This window comes from Schistocerca nitens, chromosome 6 (assembly GCF_023898315.1).
Source record: "Schistocerca nitens isolate TAMUIC-IGC-003100 chromosome 6, iqSchNite1.1, whole genome shotgun sequence".
Classification (NCBI taxonomy): domain Eukaryota; kingdom Metazoa; phylum Arthropoda; class Insecta; order Orthoptera; family Acrididae; genus Schistocerca; species Schistocerca nitens.
Genome location: NC_064619.1, coordinates 574,004,435 through 574,024,143, shown reverse-complemented (window position 1 = coordinate 574,024,143; position 19,709 = coordinate 574,004,435). Strand labels below are relative to the sequence as shown.

The 19,709-nt window shown below is 38.5% G+C and overlaps 1 protein-coding gene across 1 annotated transcript in view; it reads left to right on the top strand.

Moving 5' to 3' along the window:
• The window catches only part of LOC126262853 (speckle targeted PIP5K1A-regulated poly(A) polymerase-like), a 206,068-nt gene extending 191,189 nt beyond the window's left edge, over positions 1-14,879 (top strand). Inside the window, exon 11 of the mRNA XM_049959720.1 lies at positions 13,996-14,879. Coding sequence (XP_049815677.1) covers positions 13,996-14,548 — 553 coding nt within the window. The 3' untranslated portion in view covers positions 14,549-14,879. The remainder of the gene's footprint in view (positions 1-13,995) is intronic.
• The last annotated feature ends 4,830 nt before the right edge of the window (positions 14,880-19,709 follow it).

The following is a 19,709-nucleotide window of genomic DNA, read 5'->3' as shown; positions in this document are numbered from 1 at the left end:
GATAATAACCATTGGTTACACCTTTATTTGGTATGAAAGTCTGAAAGAGCTATTGGTCGTTTGTCTCTCCCCACCAAAGTGTTGGGAGGGAGCAATTAAAATGTTGCAGCCTAGCTTTAGGTGTGCTGTACTGACACTGATAACTGCCCTGTCATATCCATTTTAAAACAAATGACATAATGAAAGAAACTACCATAAAATGAGGCTACTTCAACCATTGGGGTAACACAAGCCATTTTGCAAGGCAATCTTTAAATGCTGCTATTGGCATCATTGTCGTGAGCTTGGAAGGTTTTAGTTGTTGCTGTTGTGTGTGGAAATTTTTCGCTAAGTCTTGGAAAATAGGTTGACAATCGAAGGTAAATTTACATAATCACTTTTCTTCCAGATAAATTTTAGCACAGTTTTATATCCATCAAAACTTTTCTTGCTGTAATGGTGTTCCCCAACAAATTTTAATGCCACCACTTTCCAACATAACCTCAAACAATACTTTAACTCTTTTGCTACTTCACAACATTTGTTTCCAAAACAGTTCTTTTTTAGTGTTGAAAAGTTTGCAGTCATGTCATATATGGGCAACATATGCCACCTGCAAAAGAGTGGTTTTTGTTACCCCATACTATAGAGTATAAATCTAAAAGAAATAATTGCCATGTTGTCACTTATTTTATGAAACAGTATGGTCCAAAAGTATCAAAGACATGTTGGCGTTTGAAAATATTAAGATTATACCGAAGGTAGATTTAAAAAGCTGTAAAAGCAATGGAGAATGGTCTAGCATTTAAGCAGGCTTCTGAAAATTCTCCATTGAAGAGTAAAATGTGTGAGGGTGGATGGAGATTGGGGATCCCCGTTAGTAGTGTTTGATATCGAGTTGGTTGTCGAAGGCCTATCTTGACTTAATTGGATGGAATGAATAGTGATTTAAAGACAAAATGCCAAACCCTGAGTTTGCTGAAGGATTCATAAAGAGACACAATACCACCCTTAATAATTGTCTGCACCAAAATATTAAGACAACTGGGAAGCTGTGAGCAAAGAAACAATGAACAGTTAGTTTGATGAAGCTCATAGTCTAGCTCTTGGACCTTGACCGATGCACGATAGTGAATTATGATGAAACAAACAGGGCAAATGACCATCAAAAGGGGTGGGGGGATTGCAGTTAGAAAAGACACATGCCATCCTGAAGTCATTAGTGATTACTCGAAGTTTTTAAGCACATCAGTTAAGTTTTCGAGAAGTGCTGATGGAATCCTACTTTCTTCTTATATCACTTTTAAGGCAGGAAATCTGTATTACATATAGACCAAAAATTAGCAAAGGATACTGTCTATAAAAGATTAAGAGTTGACAATTTACCCTAGAAATATATGAAGACTTGTACATGAATATAGCAGTTCTGTGTTTTTGACAAGAAGGTTGTTAAGATTATGGTAGGGGATAACCTGGCAAGCCACTTATCATCACATATCACTGAAGAATGCAAGAAAAACATCAAGTTTGTGCTGCCACCCCCATATAGTACACACTACACACTGTACCCAACCACTAAATGTAGCTTTCTTTTGGCCATTGTAACGAAAGTGACATGACATTTTACATGAATTGAAAAATAAGAATTGTGACACTATGTTTAAAGACAAGTTCCCTCGACTTCCGATGAAGTGTTTTGTTGGGTTAGATGAAGAAACCATCAAGAACAACTTGAAATTTGGTTTTAAAGCAGCAGGGGTTGTGCCTCTAGACTGGAAACATTTTCTGAAGAGGCCTCCAGATAGTATATTAGAACTATATGAAAATTTTTGTTCTAGCAATAGTCATTTGAAGGTTTTCTACAAGAGAGCAGACCCAACCCGTCAAAGTACAGAAGAAAAGGAAACTTCATATTCTAGCTGGTAGAGGCACTGAAGGAGTAGAAATTTTGGAAGCACAAGACTACAACTTTGCACCTAAAGTAAGCACTTCAAGAAAGAGAAGTATAAATGCCCCATTAATTCAGATTCAGGAGACAACAATGTGGAGTTCTCACTGCAGAATGCCAGTAATTCAGATTCAAGAGATGATAATGGGGAGTTTTTGCTGCAGCATTCTCATTCAGATCTAATTCTAAGTAATTCGTCTGATTCTTGTTTTAATATAGAAAAGGAATTCCTGTTGTGACAAAGGAAATGAAAGTGCGAATATATGATGTTAAACCTGATGTTTGTGCTATTGGCACTCTTACAGTTGACGAAGAGACAAAATGGGAAATATTAAAAATCTGTTTTGCTATCGTAATAAAAATAAACCTGAGGAAAAAAGTGTAAGGGTGAATTTTTTTCAGAAAAGCTCCAAATCACTGGGAAATGACTGTGTTCCCAATAGTGTATGATGAGATAGATGTACACATCTAAAATGTTGTCATTGTTATGCAGCCTATAACAGTTCATAGGAGATGTTATATATGCCCTTTTGCATTTAAAAAGTGAACTTTAATAAGCCAAAATTGCAGCACAAAATCTTGAGCTTCATTTGTAATAAACTTGATCTGAAAAATGGCAGGTTCCTGGCAGTGATAGTCTTTGGAAGTTCCTTGGCTTTTTGTTACCACCAGTTCGCTTTTTTCAGTTTGACATTCCTGCTTCAGCCCTTGAAAGTGTTTTTTCTTTTCAGCGGAGGATTGACCTTGAGCAAGAGATTGTTACGCATCCCACTTGACACTTATGGGGTTCTTAATCTCTTCATTGTTGTCATCAAACCAGTAATTTTACTTCTTTGCATCAAAACCAATGACCTCCTCTGCAGTCTTCGTGATAATGTTTTTTAAGTTGTCCCGTTTTGTTCAACACCTGTTCTGTTAACTGTGGTGTTTGTAAGTCAGTCCAAAAATGTGTCTTGCTAGAGAGCAAACAGTTTCATTCTACCGGCCGTTTATATTGAATTTTCTCATTGAATGATTTGAGAAGTTGGATGTGGTTTACGATGGGCAAGGATCCCCAGATGGCTAAACAGGAGTTTGTGATCAGTCTAGCAACAATCAACATTTCAAGCTGTTTCTGGGATCAGGACATCTTTCTTGACACTGTCGAGTGATGATATAGTCAATGAGATGCCAAAGTTTGGAGCGTGGATGCCAGATGCCATTGAGTTGCGGAGTTTTTCTGTGGAATAAAAGAATTATATGGGCCTGTTTGTTTGTCATCAGGAACTCTGAAAGCTGCCAACAGTACAACAATCCTCACTGACAGTCAGGACATCTTGAATGCAGGAAAGACCATTTCAGCTCACTCTTAAACTGTATTTCTACTGCTGCTGATGACTTTCTCGAATGTGGGTCACAACATCCAGCACAAGATTGTGTGGCAGTCCCACTGACATTTCATGAATTCAGCTAGGTTCTAGTTAATATGAAACTGAGAAAGGCACCCGGATCTGACAACCTCCCTTTGGAGATCATTCAAAGTGGTGGCTTGCCTCTAAAAACCAGACTCTTCTCCCTGTTTCTTCTAATGCAGGAAACCTTTAAGGTACCAGCTGATATTAAGAGCTCCACAACTGTCACCAAATTTTTAAAAAGGCGACTGAAGCATATGCGGTAAACCATGGCATATCATTGCTGGTAAACCATGGCATATCATTGCTGTCTGTGGCTGGTAAAATTTCTACTAGTATTCTGTTGAATCGCCTTCAGACTGCAGGAGAATTTCAGGGAACAACATAAGTCAATACCGTTTGTGTCCTGTGACCTAGATAAATTTCATTAGTAATGGGCTTAAACAAGGATGTGTCCTTGCACCAAAGATTTTTTCTCTGTACCTAGCAGCCATTCTTAATGAGGCAACATCTATAAACAGTGTAGGAATAGAACTTAAATACAAATTTGACAGAGGGCTATTTAATCAGTCTGGACTGCACTCTAAAAGGTTCACAAGCCTCACTCGAGGAGCTGAACTGCAGTATGCTGACAACAATGCTTCTCCAGCTCACACACCCAGTGAGCCGCAACTGTATGTAAATTGTTTCGGTACTGCATATAAATGGTTTGGCTTGACCACACACACACACACAGACACACACACACACAAGAAAAAAAATGTACTACTACAGCCAGCTCTGAAACTGCTTTTCTGAATTTCAGTATCTCTATTTCCAGCACACTTTGGAATAATACATCATTTCCTCTATCTAGGAAAACTAATTGCTCATCGGAAAAGGACATCAAGCAAAGGATGGATGCCACACAAGTTGCTTTTGAATGTCTCGTACACTGAGTCTCCATGTCACTATGCACCAAACTGCTGGTGTGTCAAACAGTTGTTGTTTCTACCCTGCTCTGTGGTTGTGAAAGCTAGACAATATATCACCCTGATCTTGACAAACTAGAACACTTCAACCAACAGACACTTAGATGTGTTATGAACATCAAATGGGATGACTTCTTATCAAATACTACTGTTCGTGAGAAGGCTAAGTATAGGGTGAAAGCCACCGTTATTGGTCACTACCTCAAATGAATTGGGCATGTCCAGCAGATGAGAAACAACAGACTTCATCAATAAATTTTGTATAGTGAAGTTAGCACAGGTAGAAGGTCCCATGGTGCTCCTCTGAAGTGCTGTAAAGAGCGTTTCAAGGAGAATTTACAAAGAGTTTAAAAATTGACCCAAGCAATTGGTGCACCACAGCAGAAGATCATTAACATTGGTGCACAGCTGCTTCAGCTGCTGTCTTACATTTTGAGCGGGAATGATTGAGGCAGGAGAATTAAAAACATCAGAGATGCAAATTTTGCCAGGCCTAGCCATGCCCCCCCCCCCCCCCCCACCACCACCACCACCGCCATCTGTTATGTGTAATGTATGTGGCCACATGTTTCATGCCAGGATTTGTCTGTTAAGCCATCAAAGGTATCTCCATACCTGAACTCTCATGCAGTTGTGGAAATGCAGGAGAAAAATCAAAACTTGGTCGTGAATATCAGCTGCCACTGCCGACAGTATGAACATTATAAAACTGTAATTGAGGAACACCTTTTCAAAAGTTGATAAAGGCAAAAAAGTAAATTTTTGAGGAAACACGTTTTTTAAACATCATACCCAAATACTAATTATGTAAATTAGGTAATGTAACATTTACACTGCTTTTGTAGGCATGATTCCGATTGTCTGTTTAATTTTTCTCAGTGTTCATTTTTTATATCAGAGTAGAGTGACAGGTTTTTTTCAGAAGTCTGTAAATGCATAGATGGAAGTTAAAAGTTTTTTAATATTTGCAGTCAATGTGATTTTTTCAGTCTCTTTTTTCATCTTTAACATTAATCACAAAGAAAGCTTATTTATTGTTCTTTTGTATAGAAATACAATAGTGCACCACAATATAACACATTAGTATAATATTTTTCCATAAATGTTTAATAAGCAGAAATGCAAAATGCAACAGACATCATTGAAATTCAACACGTAATACTGGCAACAGCAATACAAACTGGGGACCTACAGATCCTTTTCAACGATGTCCTCATAAACTCATCTGCTCCTTCTGGTACGTTAAAATGCATCATCAGTTTTAAGACATTCTTTCTCATCTCCTTGCTGATCATGTTCTTCTTTTCTTAAGTGGCTGCTTTCTTTACTGCCAGGCTTCAGAGTCTGGATTTCCTTAACTCAACCTCTTCAGGACTTCCATTATAAGTGTCCAGTAATGACAACAATACCTTCTTCTTAGACTTTTCATAAACCAAAACTTGCTGAGCAGTTATTTTTAAGGGATCTTAGATCATAGGGCTTTTAGTGTACTGGACAGGAGATCCTTTGCTTCCCAATATTTATTTAGTTTTTTTATGATGCCATGTTGTTCCAGCACTTTATAATATTCAGTCAGTGAAAGAATATCTTTCTTTCTTTCCTTTTTTTTTTCACTCTGTCATGAGGCATATGGCTGTGACCATGGAAAGGGAAATAATGTACCAGCTTATTAAATATACTGCTTTCTTCTGTAAAGGCCGTTAGTGTGCCCATCATTACTATATTTTTATTTTGACTGGTACATGAATCAGAAAACCCTTCATTTGGTCTTTGTTTCCGGCCAAATATGAAAAACAATCCTTTCCTTTCTTTGTGTTCAGGAATGAATCATAATGCATAAATTGTGTCTCCAAACTGGTCTTGAAAATGATACTTCACCTACAGAGAGCTTTTGTATTGCCTGATTCTATTGTATACAAAAAAATATTTTAACCTTATTTGAAAATATAATATAATGGGATGGATAAAAAAAAAATCAACTCACAAAGCAGCAGCAAGAGAACACGTACATAAAGGAATTTAAATTTGCAAGGTTTCGGAGCCATGATAAAATGCTGAGGCTGAAGGAATTAATGTAAATTAAAGCAGGTGGGTGGCAAGAACCAAGGAAATGTTGTAACACTAGTTCCCACCTGTGGTGTTGAGAAACTAGTATTTGAGGGAAGAATCCAGATGGTGTGTGTGATGAAACAGGCAGTGAGGCCATGACTACAGCATGCTCTGTATCAGGATATTGTGTGTTGCCAGTATACACACTCTGCCTATGCCCTTTAATCCTGACTGATATCTTGGTGGTGGTCATGCCAATGTAAGAGGCCAAACATTGTTTATGTAACAGTTGATACATGACCTGTATCATTTCACAGGTGGCTTTCCCTTTGGTAGTATGTATTTTGTCAGTTACTGGGCTGTTACAGGTGGTGCTAGGAGGGTACATAGGGCAAGTCTTACAGTGAGGATGGTCACGGGGTTAGGAACCCTAGGGTAAGGAAAAGGAAGCAGAAGGAGCATAGGATCTGACAGGGTATTGCAGAGATTTGGGGGGGGGGGGGGGGGGCAAAGGCTAATCTGGATGTGGTGGGCAAAATGTCAGACAGAGTAGACCTTATTCCAGGGCATGATTTTAGGAAGTAATAGCCTTGTCATAGTAGCTGATTAATACATTCAAGACCAGGATAATACAGAGTGAGAAGATGTGTACTCCTGTGTAGCTCACCTTTGGTGAGGATGAGGTCAACTACAAACTTCTGTTCACATTAAACCTACTAACAACAAAACTTACATTCTGTCACTTTTCAACCTTTCCGTGTCATATATTCCCTCCCATACAGCCTTGGCATTTGAGGCAAACGTTCTTGTTCAGATGCAGATTCTCTATGGCAATACACCGCCATTCTCACCTTAGCTTTCACTGGACCTAATTACCCCACAAGTCCAGTTAAAAAGCTGATTTCCAGGGCCATCAAATCCAATCCTAGTACTGCTGACCCCTGCAAAAAACAACTTAGGAGTACACCTCTTGTCACTCAGTATTATTCTGGTCTTGAATGTATTAATCAGTTACTTTGATAAGGCTGTGACTTCCTAAAATCATGCCCTGAAAAGAGGTCCATTCTGTCTAATATTTTGCCCGTCACACTTACAGTAGTTTTCTGTCATCCTCCAAATCTCTGCTATATCCTGTCAGACCCTGTGCTCCTTCTGCACCTATTTCTATATGGTATGTACCCCTTTGACTGTCCCCACTGTAAGACTTGCCCTATACACTCTCCTCCCACCACCTATACCAGCCCCGTAATTGGCAAAACATATATCTGTGAGACCCCATAGATTGTTTATGAAATATTACGTAAACAATGTTCGGCCTTTTATATTGGCATGTCTACCACCAAGTTATCAGGTAAGATGAATGGGCATAGGCAGAGAGTGTATACTGGTAACACACAATAGCTTGTTGCGGGGCATGTTCCACCACACATGCCATCTGGATGCCCCCGCCCCCCCATCAGACACCAGTTTTGTAGAACTCTGCAGCTAGTAACTGGTGTTAATGTATGCTTGGTTCTCACCATCCACCTGGCTTTAATTTATGTCAGTTTCTTCAGTCACATCATTTCCTCACAGTAACTACTCCTGTGTCCACTCCCTTTTAGTTTTCTATATCTTTCCTTTGCAGATCGGTCTATGTTTCCTGCTTCCTACATCGATCACATGTAATGCACTTAGCTTTGTGGTCTTATTATCTCTTGCAACATGTTTTGTCAGTAATCTCAGACTTGCTTATTACCCTGGCTTCCACTTTTAACCTCTCAGGTTTTCGAATCTTCCCCAGAGCTGTCTCCAACAAATCAGTGTTTGCTTCTCTTCCCGCCCAGTAAGTCTCCCCTGACCCAAGGTTCTGAGCAACTATTTCAAACTCTCCCCGTTTCCTAAACCTATCAGTCCTTTTCTTCAACCCTCTTCCTTCCCCTTCAACCCCTCCGCTAGAAGAAGGAGCCATTGACTCCAAAAGCTTGCGGATTTAAGTACCCTTACATGTGTTTTCACTGGTCGCAGCTTGGTGAGTAGAGTTTTTATCTATCCCATTACATTATATTTTTAATCACATTTGAATTTTCCTCCTTCGTTAAATTGCATAGAACTTTTTTGCATGTAGTTTGTGCAACCTGTGGTTTTTTATTAATTGGTTCTTTTACTTCAGATCTTGTTCCTTTTTTAATTTCAATAGACCGGTCTTGCATGTTGAACATATATCTGTATTAGTAGTTTTATATGACAAATTAAAGCAGTGATAGAAAGTATGTTTTTAATTTGGTAAAGAGCTAGTTGGAAAGCCTGATGATTTCCTTATTTATTTATTTTGTTTAATTAAAGAAATGTTTCCACATTTAGATTGTATTCAGTTCGAATAGCAAATATCTCTTTTGGACTTTTTCCTTGAATAGTGGTTCTCTCTACACCTGTTTATTTTGATGTCATTCTTTATAGCTTATTTAACTTCTTATCTTTAGTTGTGCTGCAGTCCTGCTCTCAGTTTTCAGTCTATAATCTCGTGTTACATGAAATTTGGTGTTCAAATTTGAGTATCTGTCTTTGGACATCCGTGACATTGCCTGAAATGTTACGGCGCATACAACATTGGAACAGTATTCTTCCTTCCTGCCTCTATCTTTTGGTGATGTGATTATCATGTATTTTAGTAATAATTTATCTTGTTTCATTTTAAGTGATGAAAAGTTGTGATATTGCTCTAAGTGAGATCAGGTGCTCTGTGTTCTTTCCTTCCTAAGACTTTTGGGTTTACTGATGTGTACTAGCTCCCATGAACAGCAATATCTTCCATTTTCTTGTTCCTGTTGGACTTCTTGAATGCTTTCACTGTCGACCTTAGCACAAACCTCCCTCTGACAAAACTGGCTTGAACTGAGTAATAATTAGGAGGTAATGTTGGTGTGTAAACCACTAATTTATTTCTAATGTTGGTTCCGATAGCAAGGGCTTAGCTACAGTTTATGTTTTTTTTGTATGTCCAAAAAACACTTCTCACATTGTTATTGACTGTGATGTCCTCCATTGTTATTGATGTCCTAAATTGTTATTCTCCCTTCAGGTTTCTCAGAAGCAAAGGACAGTTTGTGTTTCTTGACTTTGGCTTGGACTTTCTGAGAGCAAATATTGAATTTTGAAAGAACTCTTAGTTTTCATCACCCTATATCAACAGCAAATATTGGCTTTTGACCAGACCATTTCAACAGGACAAACATAGCAACAACCTTGATTTTTAACTGACTTCTGAAAAAAATCTCCTCAATTGTTTACAATCTCTTCATCATATTGCATGTTTAAGGCATTTGGTATGTGAGTTAAGCACAGCGTATGAACTGTGTTACCCTAATCCCAGATCATTTGAACCAAACTTCAGTTTCCTAATCACAGTTACCATGAGCCAAACATTGATATCTAACTATTGGTCCTTCTAAGTCCACATCATGGGGTAACCAAAGCCAACATGTCTTTATTTTACAATTTCTGACATGTGTTTGATAAAATTTCCTTATATGGGAATATATAGTAGTATATCCAACTTTTAACTGAACCAGTTGCTCTCTAAAGTAAAGTACAGATGTTAAAGTTGAAAAATGGCTTGAGTAGTCCTGTTTTATGTTAGGTGTAGGAATAATTTTGAGATACATATATCTTAGTCTTCCTTTTGACATTTCTACCCAATACACTAGATAAGGTTAGGAGGATACTAAGATAAGATTTTTTTGTGGAAACAGCATTTAGCATTATTTTCTCCAAATTTTCAGAGTCGCTCTAATGTTGGAAACATGGATGATGCAGTTTATATCAGTTATTTGACAACCAAAATATCATACATCATTCTTTTATATTGAACTAGAGGATTCATATTGGATACTGCATTCACTATTAGAGGCTGTAGTTAAAGAGTTTTGAATATCTATAAAATCTATTCCTTTTAGTCTCCAACAATGGTTTATTCTCACTTTCATTCATTACACCATGTCATTCGGTAGATTTTCATTCCTTGCTACAGAGTAGTTGTTTCCGGCTGCTGGCTGTGATTAGTGGAAAAGGCATTAAGCAGTTAAAGAACAAGTTCATTGAATGGATTTCCTCAGAGACCAGATTGTTGTGCTGTTTTAAAAGTTACTAATCATATATTTTTATAATAGAGGGAAACATTCCATGTGGGAATTTCACATCTCGCAACTACCCTCCCGACCTGGTACAGAAGCAAATAACCAGAGCCACTTCCTCATCCCCTCGAACCCAGAATCCCCCACAGAAGAACCACAAAAGTGCCCCACTTGTGACAGGATACTTTCCGGGACTGGACCAGACTCTGAATGTGGCTCTCCAGCAGGGAGTGGCTGCCCTGAAATGAGATCCATCCTTCATGAAATCCTCCCCACTCCACCAAGAGTGTCTTTCCGCCGTCCACCTAACCTTCGTAACCTGTTAGTTCATCCCTATGAAATCCCCAAACCACCTTCCCTACCCTCTGGCTCCTATCCTTGTAACCGCCCCCAGTGTAAAACCTGTCCCATGCACCCTCCCACCACCACCTACTCCAGTCCTGTAACCCGGAAGGTGTACACGATCAAAGGCAGAACCACATGTGAAAGCACCCACGTGATTTACCAACTGACCTGCCTACACTGTGATGCATTCTATGTGGGAATGACCAGCAACAAACTGTCCATTCGCATGAATGGACACAGGCAGACAGTGTTTGTTGGTAATGAGGATCACCCTGTGGCTAAACATGCCTTGGTGCACCACAGTGTTACACCGTTCGGGTTATCTGGATACTTCCCACCAACACCAACCTATCCGAACTCCGGAGATGGGAACTTGCTCTTCAATATATCCTCTCTTCCCGTTACCCACCAGGCCTCAATCTCCGCTAATTTCAAGTTGCCGCCACTCATACCTCACCTGTCATTCAACATCATCTTTGCCTCTTCACTTCCGCCTCGACTGACATCTCTGCCCAAACCCTTTGTCTTTAAATATGTCTGCTTGTGTCTGTATATGTGTGGATGGATATGTGCGTGTGTGCGAGTGTATACCTGTCCTTTTTTCCCCCTAGGGTAAGTCTTTCCGCTCCCGGGATTGGAATGACTCCTTACCCTCTCTCTTAAAACCCACATCCTTTCGTCTTTCCCTCTCCTTCCCCTCTTTCCTGATGAGGCAACAGTTTGTTGCGAAAGCTTGAATTTTGTGTGTGTGTTTGTGTTTGTTTGTGTGTCTATCGACCTGCCAGCGCTTTCGTTCGGTAAGTCACATCATCTTTGTTTTAATCATATATTTTGTAACTTTGAACTTGCTACAGTTACCAGTATATTATTTTTTGATTACATGTTGCAACAATGAAACTTCCTGATTTGAAAGGGACACAAGAAAGAGAGGCATGAAAGACTGAAGGTGAGGATGGCCTCATTTGAAGCAGTGGATGGGAACATTTATTTACCATCTGCTGTGGTTGCTACAGTGCATTAACCAAAGGAGAAACGTTTGTTGTAAAGCCCTATGCTCTAATGCCCAGTTATACCTGCACAGATATCGCTTCGCCCCCCCCCCCCCCTCCCCCGTCTTCCCTCCACTCTCCCCGCAGCAGCGGAGCTGATCTCAAAAGTTTGTGTGTACCGTATATTGTCCCAGCTAGTTAAGAACCATTCCCTGCTGTTGAATCCTATTAAATCTGTTTATAAAAAGGTTTATCAGCTTTCTTGAATAACCCTTGCTAGCTGATTATGGAATTTAGTAAACACTGGGAATGTCTCATATATTTCTGTTTTAGTGACACAATTAAGTTCTTAAATTAATGAGAGATGGCATTAGGGGAGCAATGAAAGGAGAGTTGACCCTAGTGCATATTGTTTTGGTATGATAACAGTCAGTCAGTACTACATTCCTTTGTGTGCGTGTCACCAAAGAAATATTTTCCCATGAAACTGTCCTTTGCCATTAATGTCCGATGAATTATAAAGATGTCTCTGGGCCTTACAATGTCTAAGCTTCTCAATTCTCACAACACAATATTAATTATGGGTTCGAATCCTTTCAGTGTCTGTTCAGCACAAGTTTAGTCTTTTAATGGGCACTATTTTTCACATTTACGTTTATTAGCAGAATCACCTTGACAACAAGTGGCAAAGATACCAGTGTGATAAGGTCCAAACTATTTTCGGTCCGAATGCTCTTTAATAATTCGTATACAGCAAATAAACTCTTAATTCAACATAAAAGTTTCCGTATTGTCAATAAATCTCTTCACAATCATAAGTATACAATCGTAGCTTTTCATTTAACATGTACAATCACCATACACTTGAATATCAGTGTTCGTACACCCAGCCACCTCTAATTGACTCACTCTCTGAATTTATCCCAAAATTTTCTCCACCACTCCAATGTCTAATCCAGTTCTAAGAATGCAATTTAATTAGGCTTCTAATCCCAAAATTCCAACTACCACGGAAGAACTGTGAACACACTCGCCGCCGGTGAAAACAAAAACTCAAGAGGCCTAACAATGTTGTGCATTGGTTTATATATTACATTCAAAACAGAACACAGATCTGTTAGATCTTCCTTGGATTCCCTTTGTACTACATTTGTGTTACTCTATTTCGAATATCTACTCTTTGTAAAATTTTAACTAACTGTTACTTTGAAATACTACTACCATTTTTTGGCCCTTAGGTCATTTTGTATTACAGAACTTAATCTAATACTCATTTCTATTTCTGTATAACCACTCTCTAAAGAGTGCTTACATAGTTAATTGTCAGATTGCAGCATGCATCTCCTTGATGATGCCCAGCATGCTAGCAAGCAGCTGCCCTTCAACTTTTGAATGCTCTGTGAGGTGAATTCTTCATGGAGGCCTATGCTCCCATAGCTATGATGCAAGAACTCAGTGAATGCAATTTTGATGTTCAGCGTAATGCATGTGAAAATTTGCCTGCCTATGTGGTGCACACTGCAGAACTACATGAGAGGTTCCTTCACTCAGTACGTCTAACTGTTTGGTGTGTTTTATTGACATTAGAGATCATTGTGCCTTACTTTTTTTCTAAGAAACCAAATGTAAAATGATGAATTCCCAACTAGTTGTCAGTGTGATTGATAATTTTATTTTGCCCAGTCTTTTAAAAAAAATGATGTTGGGAATGTGTGTCTTCATCAAGATGGCATCATGGCATACACATTTTGTAGGAAAAGTACTCTGTACACCTGGTCTCTTTGATGGACAATCTTCTGTGGCCGGTGCACTTGCCCAATTTAGCCCTTCGCGACTTTTCTTGTTTTTCAGTTTGGTATCTAAAATTCATTGTTTACACTGTACAGCCAAGGGCCCTCATACACTTGAAGGTGAAAATTCACCAAAAAGTAGCTTGCGGGCTTCTTGTTATGCTAGAAACTGTCAGCCATAACTTCAGAAGTCAAGTAAATCAGTTTACTGACAATACATCACTTGCTGGATATCATATTTAAAAATATGTCATTTTAAATTGCTATTTATGTAGGGAAAGATTAATAAATTAAAACAATAAATATAATTTTCTTTCAAAACAGCAATTTTCATTGTTGAATCCTGTTGTATTTATTTGTGTATAAACATCTGTGTATATGTGTGTGTAAAATTAGCATTAATTTACAAAACATTTTGCAGGTTGAAGGTAGAACCAGTTGATGATACAAGGGGTCCAGTATCTGTGGAGGATTGTATGATTACTAAGTGTCTGCCACGTAGTTGGAAATGTTCCGGCAAACCCGTACTGCACACGTGGAATATGCGCAAGAAGGCTGCCACAAAGCATAAATTAGATCCCAAACTCCCTATGATGGAGCGAGAAACACTGATTTCACAGCATCTAGAACAAGAGCCATCAGAAGTTGAAAATGCATCATTCATTGTCCGTATTATTGCTGGAAGCAAAAAGGAGTCTGTTCGCTGTTGCCTCATAGCACACACAACAGATGCAGCTCTCTATCATATCATTGCCAGAAAGCTCCTTTCACTTATTCCCCTGTGGTTAAATACTGCCTTTGTATCCAGAACTGCATTGAATTACATTCCTGACTTCTTGTCAACTAACACAGATGCAGGAAGTGCCTTGCCTGCTAATGCAAATGTATGTGGTAATACAGAAGAATCATCTGCTGCAGAGATAGTTCTGGAAAAAGGTAACACAGACAAACAAGATGATGATCTGTCCAGTTGAAGCATTCCATTCCAAGTGCTTCATAGCTTTAACAGTGCGATGAAAATTGAAAGTTGGCAGTACTCTCCTCATGGGTACCTCTCTTACACAGTGAAAACTAATTCTTTCTGATCTTCAGCATTGAGATACAATTAAGTGGTGTTTTCCATGCACAGGTGAGATGAGTAACATTGTGTCATGAATTTTACTCAGGACATTAACGACACTGCAACCATCGTAAGGAATAAATGAAAAAATTAAACTAGTCTGCATCAAAACTGTTCCCTTTGGAAATGCTGAAATCCCTTGTGAAACACAGTCTACATGTTTATAAATAAATATTTGACTGGAAGCTATTTTTCATCAGTATACACAAGCAATCTGTGTAATATTGAAAGATAATTAAATTTCATTGTGTGTATTTGTTTACTTGAAAATTATATATTAAATGTTCTAGGCACCTTCATATGGGACATAGGCTACAGTGTGGAACATACTGACATGGGTTGGCAACATGGTTGGTGCAGATCAATTAATTAAGTAATTTTATTTGTGTGTTCTGTGGATAATAATTGCAAACTCTAAATATGATGTGTAACAAGTCGGTTTTACATTGATAATAGACATTCTCTCCTAAAACAGACACACACACACACACACACACACACACACACACCTGTCAGATCACATGATTCTGTGCATCAAAGTGATCTGCACCCACAGTGGTCAACAACAGTTGTTTTTGGTTACATTTTGTGCACATTCAACAGCCACAGATGGTTTTTAAACATGTTGAAAATTGGTGCCTTCAAAAATGGATGGAGGAAGTTGTGAATATTTCAGTTGAGTCAAGGCCACTGTAACATGTTCGAGAGAGAGCTTTAACATTTTCTGTGACAACAGGTACATTAAAAAAAAAGGGGTCTGGGCTGGAACTTAATCCTAGTCCCAGTCTTTCATGGTCACTACATTACCAGCTGCACTGTTCGTACATATCTCATAAACTAAGTAAGTTTGAATTTATCAGTTATTTCCTTGCATAGCTTCAAAGCTCATACTAAACAGAAATTTCAAATTCATGCAATAAATGGAAATGAAAAGAGTTGTTGGTTGTCTAAATAGCTGGAGAAATTTTTATTCACACCCATATCTTTGCACTTAATAAAAATATGGTTCCACTTTTAACCACTAACATACCATTACCTCACATTTTATTGTAGCAGATCATATTACAATGACATGTTTATCTATGCATTGGTGACCTCAAATAGCACAATTTTGTAGCATGGAACTTCTAATACATAAACCATCAAATAACACGCTTAGGGTTCAGATGATTTAATTGGGGTGGGGGAGTTGCTTCAACAGTCTTCTGGCCAGTTTGATGCGACTTGCAATGAATTCCTTTCCCATGCCAACCACTTCATCTGAGAGTAGCACTTGCACTCAATGTCCTTAATTATTTGTTGGATATATTCCAGTTTCTGTCTTTCCCCTTAGATTTTACTGTTTACAGTTCCCATGATGAGATGCCTTGATAGCTTGATATTTACTTCATTACAACATTGGTACTTTTCAAAGAAAATAGTTACCTATGTGTTTAAATATTGAATTACATTGACAGTACATTAATATTTATTATGGAGCCTAACAATGAACTCTGCCACTTGTTTTGAAGTAACAGGAAGTTTCAGTCATTGAATGTAGATATTCAGATAATTTGTGGAGAGAGTTGCCAATTAAGTAAGTTTTTAATTTTCGTTTGAATCATTTGGGATTTCCAATTTCTTGCTTTATGAGTGTCATTTCAATCGGTGAAGCCTCATATTGTCAGAGTAACCTTCGATGTGCCAACTCCAGATCTCAGTGTAGTCAGGGACTTCCATTTATCATCGTAGCTAGAAGGTAAATTTTTAGAGACACTTTGCCTGCTCCACGGTGTTTCTTTTCACATGCACAGCTATTTCTCTTTGAACAGGAGGTGGTGCTATTCCTGCGGGGTGGTGAAGCCATTCGACTGAAATAGATGTCCAGCAAACTGTCATATTCTACAGGTGTCATTTAGAGATATGTCCACCTGTTCAGCACGTGTTGAATTAGACCAAACAGGACATGCATACTCTGCTGGGGAACAGCATAGTGCGATTGCAGAAGTTTGTATAGTTTCAAGTTGACTACTCCATTGCGATCCAGCCAGTTTCCACAGGAGACTGTTCCTGACAGAAATCTTTGACTTGCAGTTCATGCAGTGCTTCTTGAAAGTAAGAGATCTGCCAAGCAAACTCTACATGTAAATTATTTTTGTATCTTATATCGTGATTGTATAGATCACAGTCAAGCTGGAATTGATTTTTATTGTAAGCAACAAAATCCATTGTGGAATCAATGTATTGGACACTGCTTGTAAGGATTCCAAGACCCCTAAAAAGCCTTCTGTAAGATGAAAGTTCAAGATTAGCGTATCTCTGTGAACATGGTCTAATTGCTTTTTGTCCTTCCTAAAGTAAGAATCGTGACTCCACTAAACAGTGGTTTGAAAAAAGAAAAGGAAACCGTAATTGAAGCTACGTACTTTACAAGTAGCTCAAAGCATCAAATCAAGAATGTAGGTGCTAGTAATGTAAGAAAGGAGGGAGGATAAATTAGTGATAAAGGCCGTTCAAAACTACTTTTAATATGGGTCCAACCATAGTCATATTTTGTAGTTATGTATGCGGCTGATCAGTGTGTAGCTGTAAAGAACAAACTATATCAAACTACAAAATGGTTGTCAGAAAAATGTTTGAAACCTGAAATGTTCGGAAATGAAAATAAATAAGACAGGGTAAAGAAAAAGAAAACAGCACGATAAACAGCTAACTCCACAACGCCACACACCGTTGGGTGGCTTGCGGAGTATGAATGTAGATGTAGAACAAATTGGCTGAAAAAGTAGCAGAACTGTATAAGAATGGTAGGGTAGTTTCCATGTGGTAAGAATAAGATGACTGTGACTGGAAAAAAGATGTTCAACAGATACGATGTTGTTGTGGTTGACTCATTTTATGCATCTCTCCATGCCAAGTAGAGTAACATGTCACTTGGTGAAGTGACGTGTTGCACAAGTATTTTTCGAACTAATGAATGATGATCACCACTGCTGAAAGTTTATTTTCATTATGAATTAGATAATCTACTCTTTGGATGTATGTTTTATTTATGCACATTTATTATGAAATGGATGGACGCAGTGTATCTGCAAGCCAGGAAGATGTTAGACATTATACAATATTCACAGTCCCTGCTGGTCAGGCAGTTTTTCCACTTCATCGGGTCCTGCCTTGGAGATACAGTGTGAGCCATGGAGGAAGAATGGCCATGACAGTGCGTATAATGTCATGAGAACAAGAGAAAACTTGTCATATACTCACTTAGTTGGAATCTGTTGAAAAAGACCATTTTTGGACTTTTGCCGCTATCAGTGTAAGGGTGGGGTTCCGAATATTGAAGCAATTTTATAATTCATGACCATTGTAACAAGGGGACAATATCCGATAAATTGTTTATGAGAAGCCTCACATTTATTTTGACAATCAAATGGTGAATTTGCACTCTTTAACTTCTAACAGTAAGTGCAGCTCTTCAAGAAATAAAGTTTGATTGCAAGAGATTGTAAAGTGTGCTGAAATAATGTGAGCAAGATTGAACAATAGGAAGTCTTAGCTCCCAATCAGGCTTTACTTCGCCACCCAATATGGTAAAGAACCAGCAGAACATCACATGTGGTGACCATGACAGTATCCAGAACAAATACAGCTGAAAGTAAGTAAAATTTACAAAGAACAACGGTAGTAAACAGAAACTTGAAATTTTAAAGAGAATTGGTGAATTTTGAATATGCGGATTTCTGGGCATTGATATCTGTTGTCAATAGTAATGCAGGTCAACAGCCAAGTTGAGACTGCAGTGCAAAATTAATTGCTAGCACTGAATCCAGAATTCTGAAGAAGTTTGGTTAGTCGATGAGCTATTATTAAATCGTTCTACTACAACTATGATGGAGAAGAAAGTAACTAGTCCATGAGTTGGAAGATTTTTACTATGACTACAGATGGCTTTATTGTATTAATCACACAGAAAGTCTACAACAGCAGTTACGGATCGCAGCTGCAACTAGACAATCTGCAGCAATGGCAGTGTCATCAGCACACTGACTTAAAAGTGATACAACACAGCCTAAACACTTTTCCAGTTTTCCGTTCAGCATCTACATGGGGCAAGATTCTGGTGAGCCACATAACATCCAAGTTGATAGCCTCCAGAAGTTTTTCCCTGGTGGTGTTTGTGTTGTGTGGCAGACTATTCTCGTAGATATTATACATGTGATGATGAGAAAAATGGATGTGGATGTACCTGTTTGATTTTGAACATTTAGTACACAATTAGACCTAAAGGAGCTAACTGCTGGTGTAAAACCAGTGAACACAACACTAGAACAGCATATCAATAAATGATGTAAGGAAAAGCAAGAAATCCTGCCTAGCAAATTGCAGTCACAGACAAAACTTTCCACCTTACCAGAGGAGCTAAATTCAGAAATATTGAAACAGTGAATGAGCGTTTTAAGGGATTTAACATGATACATGTTCAACTCTCCGGCACTCAAAAGGGTTGAGAGTGTTGGGGCAAAGCAACGATTCAGATATTGCTGCTGTTTTAGGCGCTATACTTGCCAATTTGGAGGGGTGAGGGTTTGACTTAGATGATGATAAGGTACGAGAAAAGATGGAATCATCTGTGGATACATGTGTTGCAGAAACAGAACTGAGAGTGAACTACAGAAAATTTGGGATGAATTAATCTCTTAGGAGGTTTATAATCTAAGTGTTGATACAACAGCACAGATAGACAGATTGCGGAAGGAACAGGTGGTGGCTATGGGAGCCCTAACGACAGTAGTTTCTGAAGTAACAAAATCTTATGAAGTAAATTTTAAGCAAACACTTATTCTTCCCTTGGTGTGCGATAAAGTATGCCATGCTTGGAAAAGTAGCTTTTAAAGATGTTTAAACTTCAATGAATATGCTGATGAAGATTTAAGCACAGACTGTGTCAGGAAAGGTGTGGGATGTGAGTGGATGTATTTGATTGTTTGGCAACGGCCTTGCCACAGTGGATACACCGGTTCCCATCAGATCACTGA